This window comes from Camelus bactrianus, chromosome 2 (genome assembly GCF_048773025.1).
Source record: "Camelus bactrianus isolate YW-2024 breed Bactrian camel chromosome 2, ASM4877302v1, whole genome shotgun sequence".
NCBI lineage: Eukaryota > Metazoa > Chordata > Mammalia > Artiodactyla > Camelidae > Camelus > Camelus bactrianus.
This window is the reverse complement of record NC_133540.1, coordinates 51,054,858-51,080,385: the sequence shown is the minus strand read 5'-3', so window position 1 is coordinate 51,080,385 and position 25,528 is coordinate 51,054,858. Positions and strand designations below refer to the sequence as shown.

Sequence of the window (25,528 nt, the reverse complement as noted above, 5' to 3'; positions counted from 1 at the left end):
GGCAGTGAAAAGAAACCACCATGAATTCGAGTGAATTCTGTATGTGGGAGGGTGTTTTACCTAGTTCTGCAAGGAGCCATAGTACAGTCACAGGGGTACCAGGAATTACCTGAAATTCCCAGGGGAAAACAGCAATACTCAAAATCTGTTGGACAGTCTTAAAACCACTAGGGAGTTCACAGTTCCAACAACAGGCGGCACTGCGTGTCTTTCGCTGCGTCCTGTGTGTGCCAAGTGAGATTCTGATCGCCGTGATCTGACTACTTACTGAACTGAACGGTTAGGTCTGCTTTTAGTCTCCGATGTCGTGAGGGTGTCTTGGAGCAAGACAGTGTGGGAACCCTGGTCTAGGTGATGCAAACTGTTTCCTGTCTCAACAGGATTCCTGGGAACGAAAACTTCAGAACCAAATTTTCAACAGATTTTGGTGGTAAGTTTAAGAAGTTAGAGCCCAAATGCAATATAAGTATTTTCATTTCCATTATCCAATCTTTTTTTCCTAGGTAGGCTGTTCTTTTATAAAATCTAAATTACTTTTTAAAATGAGGCATTTTTTATTGTTGGTCACAGACTCTCAAGGAAAAGAAATTATCTCCATAGGAAAAGGAAAAACTGTCCAAATTCCTTAGCCATCTTTGATATCAGGAACTTACATCACCATCTTTTTAGCTTGGAATGAATTACAGACTAAATTAATTAATATTTTTCCAGTAAAACAGCTGGCCACTTACTAAATAGTGCACTGATAAAAAGATCTGTTCAAAGTAAAATTGCAATGAGATTTTTTTTTCAAGTACAGCTTCAAAAATATGTTATAGACACTTTTTTTTGATTGAGGTAGTAGGTATATGCTTTAAATTTCATGTTATATGGACAAGTTTCGTTTATACATTCTCCTTAGTATTTAAAAGACTATTATAAAAATTTCCAGACTTACTAAACGGTATGTAAATAATCAGACAGACTTACCCGTACTCACTGGCTAGCTTGAGAAACGGGACATGACCAGCCCAGGTGTCCCTCTCGATGGCCCCACCATGTCCCGACTGCAGCCCCCCCCTCCCCCCCCCCCGGAGATGACCAGTCTCTGGACACAGGGCTTATCACTCCCTGGCTTTCTCTACATTTTTACTGTAAGAAATGGATGGATCTCTATGCAAGACATAGTGTTATTTTGCCTTTTAAAATTATGTAGGTAGTAACATACTGAATGTATTGTCAGTTCTTTTGAAACTCAGTACTTATTTCTGCTCAACATGCGCCCCCTGTCCCCACTCCCACTCTGTGAACCCCTGCAGCTCCTGCTGACTCATTCTCAGTGAGGGCAGTTTTATGTTCAATGGCCACACCACAATTTGCTTACATATATCCTCCAGGGATGGATAGCCACATTTTTCCCTGTTTTTCACTCTTACAAATAATGTTGTTCTAAACATTCCTTTACATGTAGACTTGAACACAGATGAGCATAATTCCCTACGATATTTATATGTAGAAGTGGAATTGCATCGTCAACTTTTCTGGGAATGGCCAAACACCTCTACGAAGTGAATAAAGTTTTACATGCCAATATCTAGCATATTGTTATAATTCTATCACTGTATTTTACAAATTTTGAGAGTCTCATTAGGTACACAGTGAATATGTAAGTTTGCAATTATTATTCTCCTGGCAAACAGGTCCTTTTATCAATTTGAAGTGACCTACTTTATCTGTAATAATCCATTTTACCTTAAAATTAATTTGGTACTAATGCAGCAATAAAAGCTTTTTAAAGTGAGTATTTGCTGTGGGGTGAGGAACTTGGTGAGATGTTGGTCAAAGGGTACAAATTCACAATTGGACGATGAGTAAGTCCTGAAGATCTAATGCACAGCTTTGTGATTATCACTAACAATACTGTAGTGTATACTGAATAGTTGCTAAGACTAGATCCTAAATGTTCTCACCACAAAAAAGAATGATAGTTATATGACCTGATGGAGGTGTGGTGTTAGCTAACACTCCAGTGGTAATCATACTGCGATATATAAATGTGTCAAATCAATGCTTTGCAAACCTTCAACTTATACAATGTTATATGTCAATTATATCTGTTAAAAATAAAATAAGTGAAATAAATAAAATAAAATTAGTATTTGCCTGGTATGACCCCTCTTTCACTTTCAAACCGTCTATATCCTTAGGTATGACGAGCATCTCTTGTAAACAAATATACAACTGAATTTTTTAAACCAAACTTATATCACTATTTTTAAGATACTGCACTTTAGTTTTTAATATTTATTATCATTTAATAATTATATTGTTATAATAGAATAGAATCACCATTATAATAAATATATAATGCAATTGATACATCTATTTATTAATATGTTATTAATTGATAACATGTTTGAATATATTTCTAACATTTTATTGTGTGCATTCTTTTATCTTGCTTGTTTTCTAAGATTTTTTTCCCCTGTATTTTCTTGCATGTTTTGGATTGATCCTTTCGCCTCATATTATTATAGAAGTTAGGAAGTCTACTTCTATCCTTTCAGTGGTTTTCCTTAGGATTTTTTTTACCATGTACATCTGACACAATTTAAAGTTTGTTTTCCCTCTTTCTGATTAACATGTCCTGTAGAATGCTCCTGTCTTACATGTGATGTGTAGCAGTATTTTATTTGTATCTTGATTTCTCATGCCCAGTATGGACTCAGTATTTTATACAGTCAGTGTGGTTTAGCTTTACAGACTTCAACAATTTCTTTAATTTTCATGCTTTTTAAAATACTTGACCTTTTAAGGATCTGCTAATAGTAAATTCTGTTTTTATTTGATAGAAAATAACTGTTTCTCATTTGTTGTTGAATCAAAGTCTACAATCCCAACTAGATGTATAATAGACTTTTTCTATTTTTCATGTCTCTTAACCTTTCTTTCTCATTTCCATCTATTTGTATTGCACTGTATGTAATTTCTTTAGAATCAGTTGATCAGTTCTCTTCAGATATGAATAACTTGCTACCTAATAGGAACATTTGAGTTTTTAATTTCCATTATTGTATTTCTAATTTCTAGAACTTTCTATGTGGCTCTTTTCAATTATGCTTAATTTTTGATAAAGTCTTACTTTTTATTCATGCTGCTTTTGCACATTTAAAAATATTCTAGGCATTTATATCACTTTCTTTATCTGATAAATCATTATCTCTGTGCTTTGGAAGTCTAGTTCTCCTGTTTGTGGTTTCTCCTGTCTGCTGCGCATGCCTCTCATTTCCTTGTGTATTTCTGGAATTTGAAATCACGAGCTCCTGTTTGGTGGTCTTTATCTGTTAAAATCCTGTGACCCCCGGGTTGAGGGTAAGTCCCTCCAGACAGCATTTGTGTTTGCCTCTGCCAGGCACTCTGGGATGCTATCAATCAAAGACTATTTAAAGTTTATTTCTTGCCTGAGGGTTTTCTGGTCAGGCAAGCATTTTAAGTCTGAACTCCAAACACACTTGAAGGAAGGATTGTGGTTACAAACTCTAAGTATAACTCTTTCTCTACCCAGCAATTACTCCAAGACAGTCAAATGTCCTGAGCATCTCTGCTTGCCAAAAGTGGACTATTCTCTGATTTCATTTTGAGTATAGCCTTTCTGGGGTCCCAGAACTATGGCAGGATGTGGCTCCATCTCACCGTATAACTTGAGCCCGCAGCTTGTCTCCTTTCCCCTCACCATTAAAAATCAAGTCCTGAGTTTATGGAAACCAGCAAACACCCTACAAGGTGCTGTATCCTCAACTTGACTTCCTCACTCTGGAGTCAAGCTCCAGCTTTTTTCAATGGCTCCTGTAGACTACTGTTACTTTTTTTTTTTTTTTAAACGCATTCAGATCTTTGCTGTTTGCTTTATTTTACCATTGACAGGTGTACAAGGTCTCTTTTCTAGGATATGGAGTCTACCATATTGCCAGAAACAGAAGCAACTGTACATATTATTTTCAAGACATGAAAAATTATTTTAATTGGCTGTTCACAGTTAACAGAAAAAAAGTAACTGCATTTTCTTGGCAGTCTAAGAAATATGATGTTTATAACTTTTCCCTTCCAATCTGAATAAACATAATCTCTTTTCACATGCTGCATTATTTTTAGGATGTATTGTTTCTTCAAATATTGCCTCATTAAAAAAAAAACTTGAAAAGGAAAATGTAGTTCTAAGTATTTAGATCAGATATTTTCTGGGAATTCCTGGGACTGTGTATTAGGCTTTTATTATATCAAAAAATTTTACTTAAACTTAAATTTTAAAAACATATAAAATATATCAATAAGATGTATAATGAGAAGGGGAAAAAAAAGAAAGCTCTTCTCTCTGCAATTTATCTTTAAAACCAGATCTTGTAAAGAAGTGAGAGGCACATCGCTGTGGCAGCTGCCAGTGGCAGGTAAATGTCAGGCAGAGAACAATCTAAGACAGAACATCTTAAGAGAGTGAGAGGAAGTTTCAGGGAAGAGGAGGCAGTGAAAAGCAAGATCTGAGCATCTCTGGTTAAGAACATCCCTCTCACTCATTCCTCGGTTTCCTCTCAGGAGGTACCGTCTAGGTCAGCATCCTAGAGATGGCCCTGTGGAGACCTAGAGGTTCCCAGACAGTCTCCAGAGATGCCGGTGGGGCACGGGGCTCTGCAATTATCACCAGAGGTTGAAAAGCCCACATCTGTATCATGCATTGGCTCAGACTGAATGAATAATGTCTTACACACACACATTCACTCACTCACATATTGATATTTTTCAAATGTTCACAGATACTATCGGTGATTAATTTAATATATTCATTTATAAATGTCACTGAATTATATTACTTCCATGTACTTTCTCCTACAAAACACTAACAGCCATCATGTGTTTATATGTGTGTGTTGGTAAGAAAGTGGGGGGTGAAATTTATAATATTAGAAAGGCTCCTTCACTTCAGAAAGCCTGAGAATCACAACTGGAAGAGGGACCCATTTGATTAAGTAGTTCTGTATTTGCCTGGACTCCCTCTTCTCTACCAAGAACCATTTGCAGCCAGGGATTCCCTGGGGCTTTTCTCCCAAGAGAAGCTCACAAAGGACCCTACAACCATTCTGCTCCGGTAAACAGCTTTTATACCGGAGAGAGAGCCAAGACGTCACAGGTCACTCATTTCAAATGGAAGAACTTCAAATGAACTGAAACAGGAAGAAATAAATGCATTTTTTTTCCTCAGAAAGGAATCTCTCATGCCCCTTGCTTACTGATTTCTTCCATTACTCCTATTTAGCCATGTTAAAGAAAGATCGCCCTTCTCATGGTAAGCACAGTCGGGCATAAGGAGTCAGCTGGGTGGTGCAGAGCATCCTTCCACAAAGACACGTGCACCTGTTCCTGTCTCTGAAAACTGAAAAAATCTTTGCTGCCTCTAGAACATTCCTGAGTAAACTTAGCCCTAACCTCATGGTCCAGAAGAATCCATGCTTGTGTGCAAGGGTGCAAGAGAACTTCAATTTCTAATCTCCACTGCCTACTCTGGCCATAAGGTTCACTGAGGATGATGGTGGTCAGGGAATTAGTGGTTGATACGGCAAGGGACCATGTGACAGAGGGCGCTTAGGAAGCCACAGCAGACTTTAACTTCTGTCAGGTGAGGCAGCGGGGTTGAGGCTGAGCCACCTACTACCCCCCCAAGAACACACTGGAAGACAGTCCACAGGCTGGCGGGCTGCAGTGTGTGAGCGTGTTTGGACACTGTTGGACTTTCAAAGGCCCCACCGCTCTCCCCTACAAAGAACGCAAACACGATCATCGTTAAACTGAATCACATCTTAACCTCATTACTTCTCTTCCTCTATCTTTCCCTCCATTATGAAGTCTTTAATCGGGGCACAAAATCTGATTCAGTGAAGGATTATGGAAATTGCTTAAAACACTGTTTCAGAGTGGAATGCGTAGTATAAATGACACATTTTAACTCATTAGCTGGATTTAACTAGAGACAAAATGATTAGGTCCTTGATTAATTCTGTTTCTGAATGATTATACAGTCTAACTGACAAAGAGCCTGTCCTTTGTCATCATAACTGGGGAATCATTACGACATGGAGCCGATCTGCTTGTCAGCTACACTGCCTCATCTGTCAAAGGCAGAATTCATCAACAGTCAAGCTTTAATCAAACGGTATTTGGCAGAACTCTTTCAGAAGGTAAGATTTATAGAGCTCTATGCACTGCATCTTGTGATGTAGCTAATAAACAGTCGTATTTTTGTGCTATTAAAAGAACAGAAACTTCATATGTTATATTTTTTGCCAATATAAACTGAATTAATGAATTTCAACATCATTTGAGAGGGCTTGGTAGAAAAAAAAGTCACAGTGTTTATAAATCTTGGAAGGATCTGAATGTTGAAGTTCTTTGAAACAGAAATTCATTGGAAGCCTGGTAGTTTAGTTAAGAACTGCTTTAAGGGCGGATATTTAAAAAAAAGAGAGAACTGCTTGCCAGGAGGTGAAGGAGCAGGCTCCCCACTACATAGACCACCAAAGACAAAGATGGACCATGGGCAGATTAGCTACATGATGTAAACACATACCAAGAAGATTCTCTATGATTGTTTTCACGTTAGTCCACAATCAAATAGAAACAGAAAATTTAACAAATGAGTGTGTTTCCCCTGTAGTCAGAGGTCAGTGTAAATGGTGTCAGGAAGTCATGGATGATGGTTAATAACGTCTTTCATGGCACTGGTAGCCTGACCCCAATACAATTAAGAAAGGAAGATTAGTAAGCGATTAAAAGCACACAGGCAAACCAGTGTGTATGGTGAGGACTGATTGAGCCTGCGGCACTCTGAATACACATACACAGTCTGCTTGTGTTCAACTTGTGAGTGAAACAGTGGCGCCTCGGTTATTACATCTTACATGAATATACTTGATGGACAAACCTTTCTTCAACTTGTCTTGCTCAAAGCTGTAACAAGGCCAGAGTGTCTGTGCTGTTAATGAAATAACTTCCATGTGAACAACTGGGATATCAAACACAATCTGAGAGAAGAAACTCACTAAAGAGGACACAGATGTAGAAATAAGTTCTTTCTCTCTCTTACACATACAAAATTGTGTTAGAATTAAAAGTTATTTTTTGTTACAAATTAATTTCATTTGATTATTTTTTCTAGATCCAGGCATTTTATAGCTATTAATATTTAGCCTATAGCTTTTGCCAGGTGATCATTTCCTATTTCTAAATTTAAAAGAAAATCTTAAAAACCTCATGAAGCAGAGGTTCATTAATTTCTTAAGTATGAATCATGAATTTCTTAAATGCATGGATTCCATTTTCTTAAGTTATAAATCTCTCCACTGTGAAATTTCTAAATAAACAAAAATTTTGTAAGTTTTGAGTTTCCCATTTTCTCACCTGCTACAGCAGTGGCTGACTTTCTCCTGTTGGATGTACTACAAACAGGCAGAGGTGAAATGGGCAACTTGTAACTAAAAAGGCTGCATTATACTTTTAAAGGATTTCAGGCAATGTCATTTAACCCTCAATTTTTTCCATCTGCAAAATGTCTCACTAATTTCCAAAGTGGAATATGGCGCCTTAAGTGAAAGGAAAGATCATCTGCAGTCAGCCTCCCTCCAGCCTGAACCCTGGCAAGACCCATCTGCCAAACCTTCCCCGACAAGGCACAGAGCTCCACCGCGGTGGAGCAGGGCTTCTCAGCCTCAGCATTCCTGATATTTAGGAACAAGTTATTCTTTGTTTTGGGGTGCTGCCCTGTGCACCCACTAGAAGTCAAGAGCACCCCCACCCAAGTTGGGACTACTCAAAGTACCTCCGGATGTTGCCAGATGCACCCTGAGTGGCAAAAGCGCAGAAGCACTGCACACAAGGTGGCTTCTCCAACTGTCTGCAGCGACAGGTTGTGTTTTTCCCAGCGTACTGCTGACTGAGACTTTTGTAAAATATATTTTAAGTGAATTACTAAAACCACGATCGTGCACTTACAGGGGCAGCAATGTCAAAACGCTGTAAAAGTTCTAACACTTCCTCACAATTTCTGTGCTTATCACAGACCAGAAGCAGAGAGTTGGCGGGCCAGAACTGTGTTTTTGAGCCATATTTTGAACAGCACTGTCTAGGAAAAAAATGTCTTTGATCAAAGGATGTCCATGATTCAATTTTGTCATCATGCAAGTGAACAAATTCTGTAATATAATTATACTTAAACCTAGAATTAAATATTATTTTGATATTACACATAAAACCCCCAAGCTTTCTGGTTGGAGGTAGTGGGGAGGTTATAAATGGGGAAAGAAAAAGTGGGTGAACCTGGGTGAGGGTACATGGAGATTTATTATCCTAGCCTCTCTACTTCTGTAAGTTTGAAATTTTCCTTATAAAATATTAAAAAAAAAATTTAAATTGCTTTCATGTTATTCTAAGACTTAAAATACCACTATTCTCCTTCTGCTTCAGAGATCCTGCCTTTTTTTAAAAGGACCATTTCTGACCTCAGGAAGACGGATGGTGTAGAAATTGAGCCATCTCAGAAGTCAGAAGCACTGTCTCAGAAGTGGCTTCTCAGAGACGACCCAGTGCTCCCTTGACGGGCCCAGCTGTCGGCCACAGAAATGCAGCCAGGTGAGCAGCACACTCCAGAGGGCCAGCTCCTGGGACGCCGAGGTCCTTTACACAGAGATGTGTCCCGACTGGAGGGTTTCTTGTGCTCCTACAGGGCGGGGCTGCCTGTGGGAGCGGGTTGGCGTCTGTACCTCGCTAGGTACCTCCCCTGACAGATGCTCCAAGAATGAAGGACAGCTGCAGGCAGCGGCCCGCAGTGTCTCTGACCACCAACCAGAGGTCAGCCTCGACGTGTGCTCCTCAGGGTGGCATAAACTGTGAAGCCCATATGGAAATTGCCCGATTTTCCCTAGGAGCCAACTAATTCTTTTAGTCACACTGGCTTTGTGACCCTAAGAGGAGAGCCTGGTCCTAGGAAACATCCAAGTCTCAGCAGAACTGCAGGCGGAATTTAGAGGAGGGTTTGCCAGGGTGGCCCCATGGGCTGCTATTACACACAGCTAAGGGGACAGCCCCACGGCCTGCAGGACAGCCCGCCTTATATCTTAACAGCCCCGTTCCTGCAAGTTCAAGTGCCACCAGCTGCACACAATCAAAATGCACCGAGTTTCCCTCTAACGAGCAGCCTCCCCTAGAAAACGTCTTTTACAGATGTTTATAGCTTTTGTGACTTTTTATTCACCGTCTTATTTTTATAGCTGGTGTGATCTTTCAACATATGACAAAACATACCTATGGCCTAGTAAACAACGCACCTAAAACTTATAACTCTTAGGGAAGCCTACAGAAAGCTGGGAGAATATTTAAAGTAGGTTTCTACACAACACATCCATAATTGGTTCTGCATTGTAGCTAATGGAAAACACACTTTCTGCAAACTAGGATAATGAACTCCACGATTCACACATAGAAAACTAAAAATAAGCACAGTAAATGGAATATAATTTTTATATCAAAGTGTTGTATTTGCACTTTAAATAGAAACAAAGAAGCACTCAGTCTCTTTTTAATTAATCCACTCCTGAGGCCCACAGAATACTCTGCGTGAGTGTCCCGGCTGGAAGAAAGTCCTATCACTGAAGGCCTGGAGGTAACAGAAGACCTTCTCTGGCATAAAGCAAGCAAAGAATTGCCCAAAGTAGTTCAAAAACCTTGTTTTCTCGCGGCCACAGGGGTGACACAAACTGGTCCATTTGGAAGAGTAAGATAAACGGACTGAACTAAAGTTTCCCTCATATTTTCACTCTCGTGATCTCTAGCCCCGGGGATTTTATAGCTGCCTGCACATTCAAACCACCTGAGAATCTTTTGTGAAATATTGCTGCCTGGTCCCCACCCCCAGAAACTGATTTAACAGGTCTGGGCATGGCTAGATATTGGTGTTTTTTAAAAGCTCCCAAGGTGCTGCTTCTTTACCGTTTTTTTTTTTTTTTTTTGGTTTTTTTTTTGAGGGGGTGGGGATCATGTTTATTTATTTATTTATCTTAATGGAGGTACTGGGGATGGAACCCAGGACCTTGTGCCTGCTAAGCACACTCTGCCACTGAGCTGTACACCCCCACCTCTGCCCCGCCCCAAGGCACTTCTTCTGATGTGCAACCAGGAGCGAGAACTTCTCTCAAGTACTAACTGTAATGGAAATAATCACTAGGCAGCAACAATCCCTTGGATTGCCCCTTCTCTTACCACTCCTCCTCCTTTACCCCCAGGGCACTACTGCGCACGTCAACAGACTGCTTGCTTCATGGCTGACAAAGTGCTACTAACTTTTAAGGATTTATTTCCCCATTCAGTTGTTAAGCAAGGCTGCAAATTTGGTATGGTTGTTCTCACTTAGCAGATGAAGAAATATTCACTTTAAAACATGACCAAGGTTACACAGTCGGGCAGAGAGGCCAGAACTCAAAAACAAGGCAGCCTTCCTCCAGGGCTGGAGGCGCCCGCCCCGCCCCGCCCCGCGGTCAGGTGCTCTGGAAGAGGTGCCTCCCGGGCCCAGCCAAGACTGGGCATCTTGACCAGGCTAAACTTTGGCCTGAAACCTCCCTGCACATGGAATCACCTGGAAGCTTCAAAAACTGCTCCTGCCAGTGACCCTTTCCTCCGGAGGGTGCAACTTCACTGCTCTGGGGTGTGGCTTGGGCTTCCCCATGTTTAAAGGACCCCCAGGTGATTTTAAATATGAAGACCCTTTGGGAAGCACTGGGCTAAAGCCAATGATGGCAATTCCATGTCCTCTGCAGTAATGGGTTTAGACTGGAGCATGTGACATGACTGTGGTTGCTGAAGAGAGTATGTCTGCCGGGGATTCGGGGAAAGACCTCTTCTGTCTGCTGAGGCCGACCGTGTCCCGAGGTGATGCCTGAGCGGCTGCTCAGGACCTGGCTGACGACGGAGAGACGGAGGACCTGGGCCACTGCAGGCCTTGTTGAACCACTGCATGGACCAACCTCTGAAATTCTTGTCATGGGACTATAGTTAAAGACCTTTTAAGTTACACTTTTCGTTACTTATCATGAAAGCCTTCCCTGTCTTCCACGTCTTCCCAATCGCATCATATTCCAACAGTCCTAGCCCAGGGACAGAGTGCTTCTAGCTCAGATTGAAGCATGACACTATATATCAATGAACAAGAAACTGAAAGTCAGTGGGTGGCTATTAAAAGTGATAACATACAACACAGTCTAAGAACCCCAGTCTGAAAATGGAGGCGAGGGTTCTTTTGGACAGCAGCATTTTTCTTACACACATAAAGGGAGTTCAAAAGGAGCTGAAAGTACATTTGCTGATAAGAATTCTGAGAATATGAGATCTGTGCATTGTAAAAAATGTTCTTTGTAATCTTTGGAAGAAAATGAATGCTGGTCAAGTGAAAGTATTATTATTTATCTAAAGGGAAACTATTTTACTTCCCCTGCATAATGTTTGTTTAGATTTATTTTTTTTCTTAAAAATCCTATAAAAATAAGACTAACCATATGAACAGGAAAATTTTATAGTAAGGAAAAATTATGCTCACTATCTTAAAAATCACAAATCAAACTTTGAAATATAAATGCAAATTATATAAAAATAGAAGGAAAAGAAAAGAGAAGGGAAATACATATGGTCAAAAATATAGAAGAAATACACATACACAGACAGACATTTATACAGTGTCCAAGGCAAAAATGCTGAGTTTCAAGTAACAATCCAAATGGAAGCCAATTATGAAAACAGCTCGTCAGAGCTGTGAGAGCACAGGCTGGTAATACAACTGCCTTATTCTCTCATCACATATTGTCTTCAACATTTTTGGTTGTTGTATCCCCAAAATGTACTACTAAAAATCAAAGTATGTCTCACAAGTTGAACACAGCCTATCTTGTTTTTGCATGTTCCATGGAGCTTCATTTACTAGTGGGATGTTCCTAAAAAAAATCTGTAGTCTCAGACACAGGGATTCACCACCAAAGGCAAATTTAGGAAGAAAAAATATTAACCACTTCCTCTAAAAAGGTTCTTTCCTACATTTGAACTAGCATTTTAAGCTTACAAACCCATTAACTTAAATGTTTCAAGCTCTACTGACAAGTGAGCTGACAGCAATCAAGATAATTCCCATGATTAGATGATGATGTAATCGAGGGTAAATTTATCAGCAAAAGTTCCCCATTCGTATTGAGCAAGACATTGTGTTAGGACCTGTGGGAAACACAAGGAGGTTTGAAATGCGCTCCTTGTCTTCAGGGAGAGTCCACAGATCTGCAGAGCAAAGACAAGGCAGGTGGAGTGGATGGAGTTGAGGTGTACTTGTCCATCAACCTTAAGCTTCTGTGGCTACACAACTTGAAACACAGTATTGAGCCCATACCAAATGTCCCTGTCCACTGAGGGGGCATACTATAGGGGTACAGAGGAGGAGGTGAAATGAGAACTCAGTACAGTCACAGACTCTACATTTAAGAGGCAGATCCAATCAGTCCACAGAGACTTGATTTAATTCAACTTGCCTACTTCCAAAAATAACAAGCACACTTTCTGACATATGTGATGGTGGCAAGTGTAATCCATCTTGAATAAAACCGTAACGTTTATTCAGAGGTCTGTAGGAGAAAGGAATTATGTAAATGCACAGCCTTAGAAAAGGGATATCTAATTCTAAAGGAATAACATACTTATCCCATTACACAATTTTGAAAATAATAAGAACACAGCAGAAAGGTGCTATCACACATGCAACTAATTCAACCATGGCCAACAGAGCAGTCATTTCCGCCAAGTTCATGTCAACAGGTGAAACAAAACCATCAAGGAGTGGGCAGAAGTCAGAGGAAATCATATCATCAATATAAATTACATCTCTGAATCAACACACTGCACAGATGGCAGGGAGCTAGTAGCAGAAACCTGCCCCTTTCAAGCCTCGAAAACACTGAGAAAAACAGCCTGTCTATTTGCACAGGTGAGGATTCCATAGCTGTCCTGGCAGAGATCTTGTTATATTTGAATGTACTCGAGTCATAAAATGTTTTGACAAAAAGTAAGTCATCCTAAAATGTTAAAAAAAAAAAAAAGACACAACAGGATTACTGTAATAGTGGGATCATTTTTGTGTGCCAAATTTGAATATCATGAACATTTTTTAATCCCAAAGGTAACTGCAGAACATTATTCCTATTCATAAAATGAGCATCTTCACTCTTTAGCATTTTTATCTGATACAGTTTTGTTCAGTAAGTAAATCTGAGCTCAATCTTCTTTCACAAATGGGTGAGTTTTTGTGAAAACTTCTGGGAATCTCTGGTGGTACTACACAGACTCCAGCAGGCTGATGTGACTTCATACCTTCCCTGGAACACCAGTCCCTTCAGAGCATGCTAACGGGTAAGAGTTGCCAGTACAATCACTAGTTTGTTCTCTCTCTTTTTGTAAGTACAGTGGCAACGGTTTTTCTACTAGTAGCCAGATATTGTCTGAGTCAAACCAACATAAATAATATGCTTGGCGGAAGATGCAGTTACCATAATTCTTATTTTGCACGTAAAGGAACCAGGCCATGATGAGGCCCACATGCTCAGAGAGCGTTCAGTGGGGGCATGTGTTTCCTTCCTATCAGATAAAGTACAGAACCAATCTCCAAAGACCCCCCTGCAGACAGGGACGAAAACATACACCAGGCTTCCCAAGACACAACAATGAGGCTGGGGAGGGGAGCAGTCTTGCCTAAGAAGGAACAGCCATGGAGCACGCAGAGCCGCAGCACTGGCAACGGCTCCTGACAGGACAGATGTCGGAGAGAGCACTCATGTCCTGCCAATGGGGGAATGGAAACAGAATTTAATACTTAAAAAATTCAAAATTCAGGCACTCAGTCATATACTACTTGGTGATAAACTGTCCTGCATGTTAAAGACTATATTGTAGATGGAATGTCATTTTTTTGGGCAATGATTTGGTACACTGCTTACATGTCTAAAAACACATGTTAATTTTAGTTCCTTCACTTCTGTTGCCTCTACAAAGCCAAATGTATGTAATAGATCAGTCAGGCACATCCATTTCAGCAAAACGTTCACTGTAACTTACACGGGCAGAGTGAACCGAATATGTTCATTCACTGAATAGAAAGTTGCTGCAACAGCAAACTCTGTGCATAAGAAAGGTGCTTGTGTCTACATGTGTGTACACAATACATGCACATACAGGTATGATGTGCACGGTAATGACACAGGTTTGAGTTAACGTAATTCAGATTAAGTCAGTGTAATGCACATGGAGACTAGTCTGAGAAGCCTCTAGAACTGCCCCACTGATGTGCTGGCTTTGGGGGCTGGGATCCAGCTCGCCTCTGGTATGAATACTCTGGGTAGGTTGAGACCTGGGTCAAGCGCAGTGCCACAGGCTTTAGAGGTCTGCAGCCACGCACTCAGGGAGCCTCCAGAGAGGTCCTAAAGCTTGCGGCAGTTCTCAAATGTCTTCACTTTTTGCTGAGGCAGAAAATACTTTATACTCTGAAAGTACCACGGAGGAGCTTCAGACCATCGGTTTTCCATCATTATAAGGATCGGTTCTCGGACGAGTGGTTTATGTCACTCACAGCTTGCCCGAGCTCGACCACTGACCCTGAAGTGAGGGGCTTCAGATCTGATTACCAGGCCCCAAAGCCTCTTGCCCATTCGCCCTGCCTCACACTTTCCAGAACACCAAGTCTCAAATCAGTAATCTCTCCTATGCAAGTTACAGTCCGGCGTCAAGGCCACAGGCAACCAGCGCCATCATAATCACTGTAAATCAGGGTTTACAAAGGCAAAGAAAAACCTTAGGAACACAATCATCTCTCTGATACGTCTTTAAAATCTTATACTATAAACATTAACATATAAGTAACATTTAGTGACAAAAATGTATTTGAGAAACTGCTCTCAATTCTAGTTCCTGTTATTTCTATTTACAACCTCAAGCATACAGTTATAGAGGAAACTAAACTGAAAAAAATATAAACATTATATATGTTTATAATTTTATTTATAACATTATAAATATCATATATTTATTTTTATATATTTAGAAAATTACACAATTATATATAATTTTATATTTCTATCACATATAAATTATTTATCACATAATAATATATGTTATATATATTACATAATATAAATATTCTTTCTGATTCTGTTTCTACACAATTATGATTTCAGAGAACAGTTACATTTAATAGTATCCAAAAATTCATAAAAACAAAAAACTCCATTTGTTTTTTTTCCTTTAAGTGAATGCCTGCTTTCATTTTATGAGCACATGACATCATAGAACTAAGTAAAGCCATTTTTTTTTGTACAAATTCATCTTACCCTTTCCACCAAGCAATATCCACCCCCACATATGTACTCTGCCCAGTGTTGCATCACAAGCATGGCATCAACCTTTTAATATTCGTACTTAGATACCTTCCAGAAGAACTGAAGTCACAAGAAAGGGCAGCACCCACATTATACAGACTTCCCATAACGAGGAGAGAAACCAAGTAGAACATATATATGAGAAATACACTTTGACTGGAAAACAGCCATATCTGTGACAAAAAATAATTCACAGTTGAGAACAGAACTGAAAATGAGATGAGACCTGAAAGAAAAGAATGGAATTTTACATGTTTAAGTCAATGTTAAAATGTTAAATAAAGACATGTTAAAGCAGCACGTTGAAACATTCCTCAAAAGCAGCAGAGCTAATGCCCACTAGAAGCTATGCATTGAGGACCCCAGAAGGATGCAATTTTCTCTCTAATGACCCATAAGTGCTACAGAGAATAAGGACTTAGTCTTGGATAAAGTAAGAAAGAGATAACCAGAGCCTCCATTTTTCTCAGGGGAAGCAGGTTTTTACTTAAATCTAAATATGGTTTGGGTCAGCCAAACTGTAAACAATACTCATGTTCTTAGAACCACTAACTGCCTCTTCCAGAATGAAAAAGAAATCAAAGAATAAAGCTTCTTTTACGGAGAAAAAGGGACCATCCACTATGATAATTTAAATTGAAACCAAAACAAATACCTTGTATCCTAAAAGCCCTGTTTCCTTCATGAATTTAAGAATAAATTTCACTGTCAGACAGAGAAATACTGAAATCAAAGCATTTAAAAAGTACTGACAACCTCCTGGCGATGAAGGCAGCAGGACTGAGGCCTGACAGGTCCTCCAAAGCCACGCCCACAAGGCCTGACCACTGATCCTGTTACCAACTTGCTGCGTGACCTTGGAAGTCATTCTTGGCCTAAATGGATCTTCCTGGAAAAATACTATACGCAAAATAGCTAACTTCAAAGATCTGAAAGGTTCTTAACATTGAAAATGCTGTTTTAATTTCCAATGATGCAGAGAATCTGCAACATGAGGGATTTAGGTAAAATGTGAGGAGTAAATCTCCTACATGGAAATTTCACTTATTAAAATGGATTGCAAGGGACATGAAATATCTCTCCCTGGTGGCTTTCAAAATATTAACAATATTTTCCTTAAAATAGTTTAAAAAGTACAAGTGAAGGAAAAAAGCCTGTAGAGGTCATAGTGGTACTGTTGGATAATTTTCTATGAAGGGTGCCTTTGTGACAGTCATGTTGGGGCATTTCTCCAGCCAGACAGGACAGCATGACTCCTGGGGACCTTGCAAAGGGCGGCTGGCAGGGAGCAGTCCAGTGGGCCTAACGAGCTTCTGTAGCAGTATTCTTAGAATTTTTTCAAAAGACTGGTTCTTGCACTGTGGTACATAATCCTTAGAACATCCCGGCAGCTATACACACGGTAATAAAGAATGAGGTCTTCAGTGAGGAGGAGATCTCATTTCCAGTCTTTGTGCTGCTCAGTACTAGTCGTACAACTCTGGACAAACTACTTATTCTCTCAAGCCTCACTTCCCTTGTTTGTAACATAAGATATTATATCTATTTCATAGGATTTTGCTTATCAAAATGCTTGGCCCATAGTAAGAATTCAATAAGGGTACTTAATATATTAACCTGCTTTCTTCTATGTATTATCAAAATATGTATATGAATAATGGAATTAAAAATTGAAAAAGGCACACAAATTATGAAATATAACTGAGGTGATTTTATAAAGAAAGGAAATTACATACGAACCTCAATACAGCATTGTTCTTGAAATCTATTAATGGGACCCTAGATAGTCGTTTATTTCAGATTCTTACGATACTTTAGTAATTTAAATTCTCTGAATAGAGCCCAAGATGAATATTAAACTCTGTTTCAGAGAGAAAATCGTATAGAAGTGTATTACTTTCCTAAAACTAACAGCATCATTGTTTTTAAAAATTAATTGCATATTGTCTATCTTAAAAACAAAGAAAAATTCTCTTTATGCATTTCAGACAATATCTACTTTCCTTTAAATTTTGAAGTATGTTATTAATGTCTAAAGATAACATAGTGGTGGCGAAGCAGCAATCAGCTTAAATGCTAAATATTTATAGAGTTTGATTTTAGCTAAATCTGCAAACTGTTCTCCATATCCTCTTTGCCGATACACCAAGTTCACAAAGGAGTTCAGCAGACAGCCCTGAAACACCTACATTATTACTACAAACGGGCCTACCCCCGCCAAAGAGATGATGTTCTCTGACAGCACTCTGCCCCCACCCCGGCCCCACCAGGCACAGTTCAGTCAGATCCTGGTTCTGCTTCGACAACGTGTCAGGTTTCCACTGCGGGTACCGGGGAAAGGAAGACGGCTGGACTAAAGCATCACTGACTTAGCCCCATGATAACTGACACTTGATGGCCAGTTCAGCAAATACCTAATGATTTCTTACTATTTAGAAAGTCTCCCTTTTTATGGAAAAGATACGTAAATATCAATAAGGATAAGTATAAAATTCTAAGACATACAGCTACATTGCTGAATGATCAAATGAATAAATGAACTGAGCTCTAAGGGGATAAAATAAAGGAAAGAAAAACTATGACACAGAAGTGAAAACGACTGAGCTAATACAGTACAATGAATGTGTCAGTAAAAGATGTCCACGGCAGAGGTGACAGGAAGAGCTGCAGAGAAACTGATGTCTGACCAGGAGTTTTAAGGAGAGCTAAGATCTCTGCAGGAAGAAGGATGGGGGGTTGGGGGGAAGATGACAAAGAAAGAGGCCAGAAAACAAGGGCATTTTATGTGTACCCTCAAGAAATATCGAAGCAGATGCAGAAAAATGTGGTGAGCTGTGGACGAAGGGCCTGCAATCAATACTGGCCGAAGCCCAGAGTTTGTCTGTGCGCTTGGGGAGGGAGGGGCTGGACGGGGATCACGGCAGGTGGCGTGGCTGGGAGGGCGAGGGCACCTCGGGCCAGTCTGGGTGCCAGTCTGCAGGCAACGAGGAGCCACTATGGGTTCGGTTTTGTCGTCTTTAGTAACTGAGACACTTCGAAGTTGACCTTTGTAAGTACTGTCCCGGCAGCCATCCGTGGGACGGGTTAGACTCAGATTTCTTAAGTTGTGTTTTGTAGAACACAACCCTCGGTGAGATGTGGTATAAAACACACACACACAGACTCTCACTCGCTCACTCTGCTCAAATGATGTTGGCAAATGCTAGGTTAAACAAACTACATGAAGTATCTTTGCTGCTGGACTTCCCAGAATCTGCCATACGTGTCCAGATCATGGAACTCCAGGAGGAAGACAGCACGTGTGATTGAAACGCTGAACCCCTTCCTCTCCCTCAGTGGTGGTGTCCCTCTTTCCCCCTGGCTCTCCTTCAGCCTCTTTGGTTGCTCCTTTTTGGTTTCCTCTGGGAGGATCTTCTGCTGCTCCATCTTTTCTTCCCCCCATTCTGTGGAGACTTCAAGAGTGAGTTTCTACTCCTGCAGACTAAACTTCCATCCATGTTTCTCCTGACACCTTGCCTCCACCCTTCTTCAGGATGAAGGAGGTACCCCTCCTCTGAGTGTTTATACCCCCCTGGGACTACTTCTCTCAATGCCCCTGCCATGCTCTATCTGATCATCTCCCCTGACCACCAGAATACTCAAGGGCTCAACCTTTTGCTTAAGCCTTCCTTGAATACACAGCACATACCACAGAAGCTGACGCAGAATTTAATTAGGCAACTGAGACCAAATGTATGCTCTCCTCAACCTTAAGTTACAATTAGAAACATACCACATCTGTCAAAATTTTTTTCTTTAATCAGGAGTTCTCTGTATATGCAAAAACTGTTTGAAGTCATTGTTACCAAAAGTTGAATAGAAACTGTCACAGAGTGCTCTAAGATAAATTCCTTTCTTTTTAATTTTTAAGACATTATGTGAGGTAATCAAGAAAGGCCACATGTCATCGTTAAGTATTTGCAACTTATAACACAGGGGTCTGATTTGATTCCTATTGTTCAGGATAACAGCAGCATAAATCAGTTAACCAAATATTCCACAAACAATCCTTTCAAATGAAGTTCTGTCTGAATTTTACACTGCTCATAAGCTCAAATAATAATGAACTCAAAGCTTCATCAATATCTCATGTTGATGCCAGCTGTGGTAACAGTCCCTCAGGGTAATGTGACAGATGGGGGAGAAAAGGCACTCCTATGATATATGTATTTGTGTCACCGTACCTTTCTGGAGCAGAAAAGAGTGGATCAGTTCAAATGCTGAAAAGAGCTTTCCCGGCAGGTTTGGAAGGTGGGTAGGAGGCAGAGCCATCTGACTTTACGTAGCTGTTTTACTCCTTAGTCTAAAGCAGTGGGGAAAACGGGAGACCGAGTGTCGACTAGGAAAAGGCCACCGGAAAAGGCTTTTGCCGTTTCTCCAGGGATGGTTTGCCTGTTGAGTATTTGCCTGAAACACTTCTTGTCCCTGTCCCAAACTATCTGGGGAAAATAGTGAGAAGTTACTAGCAGACTGAGGAGAGTCCACAGGGTCACCGAGCGCTGAGGATGACCACAGAACAAAAAACTCTCCAAGGTCTGAGAACAAAGCCGCTTGACAGTGTGAGGCTAGTACTGGCCAGCAACCAGCTAGAAACAAAGCACTTAGCAGGGCCTGAAAGAGCCAAAACTCTGAAGCCACTGACCTTTACGGCTTCTCAACAGCCCTCAGGGTGAAGTCCAAACACTTCCATCCAGCACCCAGAGAGCCTTCATCACCCGTCCTCTGCTCACCCTGGAAGCCTCCTTTTTTAATTACACCCTCTCTAACCTTATCCTTCACACGAAATGACCTGAAACTCCCAGGCACCTTGCACCCTATGTTCAACCATGCATCCCTGGCACCCAGTACAGTCCTGGCACAGAGTAGTCTTAAATAAATGCTTGCAGAAGAAATGAATTATCCTGTATCCTGGGATCCAAGAGGGACAATCTTCAGATCAATGGGCACAACCTCAAAGCCTTGGTGCTGTGATATACTGTGAATGGTTGTCAAGTGGTTTCTTGTTAATAAGTTTGCACATGATCTACTTGCTTTTTGACAAATGAGATGAATTTTAATGTTATCCCCTAATAACATGATCATTTGGTTTCCATCCCGAATGCTGTCTTCAGTGAGCAAGTAAGCAGCAGGGGTTCGGCTGAAGCTCGAAGAACTGTACGCAGTCCATGCTGTGGCCTGAGGCACACAACCCACCTGAGCCTCCTCTGCCAGGTGTGCCAAGGCAGGTAAAGGGGTGGGAATGGCTCCATCATAGGACCACATGCCCCTGCCTTCCCTCCTGGGCAAACAGACCTCTCAGAGCAAAGTCTTTAAAGCCAGATGACAAAAACAGTCCAAGATGGGGCAGGGAAAAGCAGGCCCAGTGTATATGAACACAGTGCATCGAGCACTGAGGTGTACAGGCACCCACCCCTCCCTAGTCAGAGAGAACTGGCTCTCACCCACTGTCACATGAGGGAACGCAGAGATGCAGATGTAACAGATGACAACCAACACAAGGAAGGAGACCACCGTGAGCCAGGAGCGCGCCACGCCAAAGCACGGGGACCTCAGGACTAGGCTTGGTGCCTGGTTACACACTTGGGACCCAGGGTTTTCCTGCTCCATCACTTTGCACACTTGTTACTATTTATTACTTAAAATAACCTTTCCTGGTGGACACAAGGCAGGGCCTGTGACCCTGCAGTTTCTAGCACATAATGGGCATATTGCAAATAAATGTCCACTGAGTAGACACACTCTTGTCTTCTCAGACCTTCAGAGTATGAGCAGGAATTGCTGATTAAGCAAGAATTACACTTATTATGATTAACAGACTCCAAGCTCCACTGAGGGTAGGGACAATTTGTTGATTGTTATATTCTCAGTTCATAGCATGCTGTAGTCATTTACTAAATGTTTGTTGAATAAATGAATGAATGCATTCATATACTGTATTTAGCTATATGTTTGCAGAGTTAATTTGGTAAATTAATATAGTTTACTACTGATATAATTTAACTTCATTCATCCAAAAATTTTGATAACCCACTAAGCGCCAGGCATACAGATACAGAGGGAAAAGAGGTGTAAAATTCCTGTCCACGTGAAAGTCGAGGTCTAAAAGGAGAAACACATAAACAAATTATACCAGTAAGTGCATTAAATTCAAAAACTGAGGTTTGTGTATTTTAAAGAGCTGTGATCGGAAAGTATCCTAATCTGAAAGGAAGCTCTAAACAGGCAGTGACCCAACTGTCTGTCTATTCATGATCGTTATGTTTGAGTAGAGACCACACCCCGACTGAGTTTGCCAGACCACCAGCCCCAAAGGCAAGAATTACACACCCAAGGCCCCCAGACAGGTGTTATTCGTGATTGTAATACTGATGATAACCCAGTTTTAGATTCTTTGGTCGTCACCTAACTTTCTAGAAGTATGGATGAGAAAACATTATGATGGCAGTAAGCCTAGTCACCTCAGCCGTCTTAGTGCCACACCGATTAGAAGGCCTATTTTTTTTAAAAGGAAGTTCTTAATTTAACTCACTTACACAAATTTCAGGGTTACATAAGCAAATTTGCCATCAGACTTTGGATCTATGCTATGAATTAAATAGTACATAAGTATCAAGAGAGCCTTAAAGTTCACCTGTTTCTGGGTCTCTGAAATCTTTTTCAGAACAGTGTATGCCTTTCTGAACAATCGTATTGTTTTTTAAACTGAATTTTAAGAATTCTGTTTTTCCAATTACAAAATACAGCTCCCATCGCTAAAGGATGACGTTGTGATTCCAACAGCTAACTTCTGTCTAGGAATGTGTGTTAAGTGCTCACTGTAACACTTTGTCCAGAAGTGTCAATGACTTTAAAATATAGAAGCATACGTCAAAATTAAATACCTACTCAGCATTATGTGATATTTAGCCCCTGTTCCTGTATCTATTGCTGCATCATAAGCCACCTCAAAACTTTAGTGACTAAAAGAAGTTAGCATTTCTCATGGTTTTATGGATTACTGGGGTGCGGTGGGGTGGGGGGAATTGACTGGGTTTATGGATTGGCTGTTACAGAGGCAATGTTCTCTCTTAAGAGTCTCTCTTGTAGCTGAAGTCAGTTGGCTGCAGCTGAAGTCACCTAAAGGCTCCCCTGGGCTAGGTGTCCAAAACAGCTTACTCACTTGGCTGGCAGTTCGTGTAGGCTGGCAGTGGGTGTGGGGCACCTCCCTGTGTCCTCTCCACATGACCTAGGGTCCTCGCAGCATGGTGGTTGGTTCCAAGAGACGCAGGCAGAACCTGCAAGGTTTCTTACTACCTAGTCTCTGAGGTCCCAGACTGTCCCCTCTGCTGCATTTTGTGGATCAAGCAAGTCATTGTGGCCAACCCAGATTCAAAGGAAAGGATGTTGAGCTCTGCCTGCTGATGTAAAGAGCAGCTTGTGATTATGGGGAGGGAAGAAACTGAGGGCAACCATCTCGGAGGCGACCTTACCACACCATTATTCCAACGAATGCACTTTATGTTTCAGGTGGACAGTACTAGTTTTTTTTTTTTTCTTCCAAAAATCAAGTTAGGTGCAAAAATACTCAATGAAAATATAAGCACCAATCTAAAAAAACTGCAGAAAAATCACATTTGACACCTAGGTCCAGTTTAATCCCTTACATCAATGGAACTCTACTCTTAGAACCCTAAATATAGTGAAACAGAATTTAACTCCACTAAAGACGTTTGTCTGTTTTCCTATAGGGTAATTTACTGACACAGTAAATTCGTCTAGAGTATGAAATTCAATCTATTTAAAAATTTTATCTCTTACTTTCAAAGCCTAGGGAAATTCAGGGAACCACTCCTCACATTCTAGAATGCCTGGACCAAAAGTCCTAATTTTAGGAGTATCACCTGGTGTGCCTAAAAAATATTCCTTACCAAGAAACTGAAAACGTCCTTTGCTGGTGATTTTAGAGAGCTGACTAGCTCATGAGCATAGCTGCCCAGAGCATAAGGAAAGAGGACACTCTGCTAAATGGGTTAATGACTATCAAAAAGACTTTTCACACAGGAAAAGGGGGAAAGAAAGGGAGAAAATGATGCTGTCAGTCCCCAAGAGAAAGTTATTTTTCAAATGGTCTGATTCTCTCTTTTACAGAGAAAAGGCAGCTTATTGTGATCAAATAAGAATGTTCAATTTCATGCAGGTATATTTTCTGAGTCAAATAAAATACAATGGTATCTTAAAGCCACTTATCTTGAACAATTCATTTGCGAACCATATAAAATTCCCCCAAGAAATACGGGGGTTCTAGAAACAATAAAAAGATTTATTAATGCCAAACCCAAATTAAATATGTTTCAAATAATTGAAATGAACCACATCCTCTTGTCCTACTCACAAAAGCTGATGAATTTAAGAAAAATTAAAAATTAAAAAAAATTCAGAGTTTTGTCTAAAATCATAATAAACTTGAAAACATTATTAAAAATTTAAAACTCTCTTCCTTTTATCTAGATATGAAAACAAATAGCTGAGCATGCTCCCCCAGTACTTAGCCTACACAGGTGTGTGCCCAGCACCTCCCCCTCCCCCGCTCTTCTCCCTCTAAAGCCACTGCCTACTCTTCCTGCCTCTGAGGAACATCACTGTCCCGCAAGGTGCCCAGCTTGGCATCTCAGGCTCAGCTGTGCTTCCTCCCTACTCTTCGCCACCCACATGCACTACCTGTACAAACCTCGTCAAGACTATTTCAGAAGTATCTCATACACGTTCCTTACTTTTTTTTTTTAATTTTTTTTGAGGGGAGGTAATTAGGGTTACTTATTTATTTATTTTTAGAGCAGGTACTGAGTATTGAACGCAGGACCTCATGCATGCTAAGCACACGCTCCACAACTGAGCTATGTCCTTCCCCATCATGCTCCCTACTTTCAAACCCCATGGCTGCCTGGTGTGGGTGCTGTGTCTAGTTCAGCTGGGCCCAGAATGCTTGCCTCAGGGCCTCCCTGCCTCCAGCCCTGCCACTTTCAGTTCTGCCTAGAGGACGACCTCAGGGCAACCCTTCCGGAAAGAGAGCTGAGAACGTCAGCTCCCTACTCAAAATACAGCACACAAAACAACTCTTCAGCCCTAGCCTGTCTCAGCTGTAGTCAGACTTCAACATGCACCCTTGGACTCGTTCCCAGTGGACAGGGCATCCTAACTGGATCTGTAAGGACCTTTCTCACTCTGCTCATGTGGTCACACCTGCTGGGCATACTCCCCTCCATAGTCCTCAGAGCTCGGCTCAGACACCACCCTCTCTCTCTAGCATTTCCTGCGACCCACTCGCCCACCGCCTACCTGATTCAACAGACTTCCTTCTGCATCTCTCTCCTATGATTTTTATGCATGCCTCATAATGTGTTCATGAGGATTCCAAGCTGATTCTCATCCTTAAGAGACCACCTACTGTTCCTAACCAAGGCGAACAGAAATCCTATAGCATACTCCTGTAGCCGTGGGAATCCTTCTCGCCTCTTCCCCTTTGCATCCACTTCTCACTCCTCCAACAACCTCTTCACCCATAATAAATTCACCTTTTTTCTTTTGCCTTCAACATCAAGCTTACATTGCTGCCACGTGATTCAGCAGCTGGACGCTCTGGTCAGGCTGTTTGGCATAGTTTTCAAGCTGCTACGTCGGATTACACCCCAAAGCGCCCAGGTCAATCCAGCAGCGCCGGATGCCTGGGGACTCCGAGACACCCGCTCCGGTCTGGGCTTGGAGACCCAGCGTCTCACCGCATGGTGTCTGAAGAAAATGCAAAGTGCACACATTTGTAAACTCACCAAAAATCTGACCGCCTGAAGATCAGGGATAGACGGCTTCATGAAAGAAAATTAACAAAATATAGAATGACATAGTTTTAATCACTGGCAATTAATTCCATTTTAATATTTTTAATAACTAATCTGGCTGTTCCTACACACCAGGCTGGAGACACAGCTGTGATCTTAGAACGCTGAGACCTGTGCAGGCTAATTGGGTGTTTTAACTAGTGT

The 25,528-nt window shown here is 40.9% G+C and overlaps 1 protein-coding gene across 3 annotated transcripts in view; it reads right to left on the bottom strand.

Moving 5' to 3' along the window:
* Nucleotides 1-25,528, bottom strand: part of PRDM5 (PR/SET domain 5) — a 161,170-nt gene that overhangs the window by 12,323 nt on the left and 123,319 nt on the right. The window contains exon 14 of one of the 3 annotated variants that reach the window (XM_074341504.1): nt 2-25,277. The exons of the other annotated variants lie outside the window; for them this stretch is intronic. Within the exon in view, the coding sequence (XP_074197605.1) occupies nt 25,161-25,277 (117 nt within the window). The 3' untranslated portion in view covers nt 2-25,160. Of the gene's footprint in view, nt 1; nt 25,278-25,528 lie in introns of those variants that run through there. 3 annotated transcript variants of the gene reach the window in all.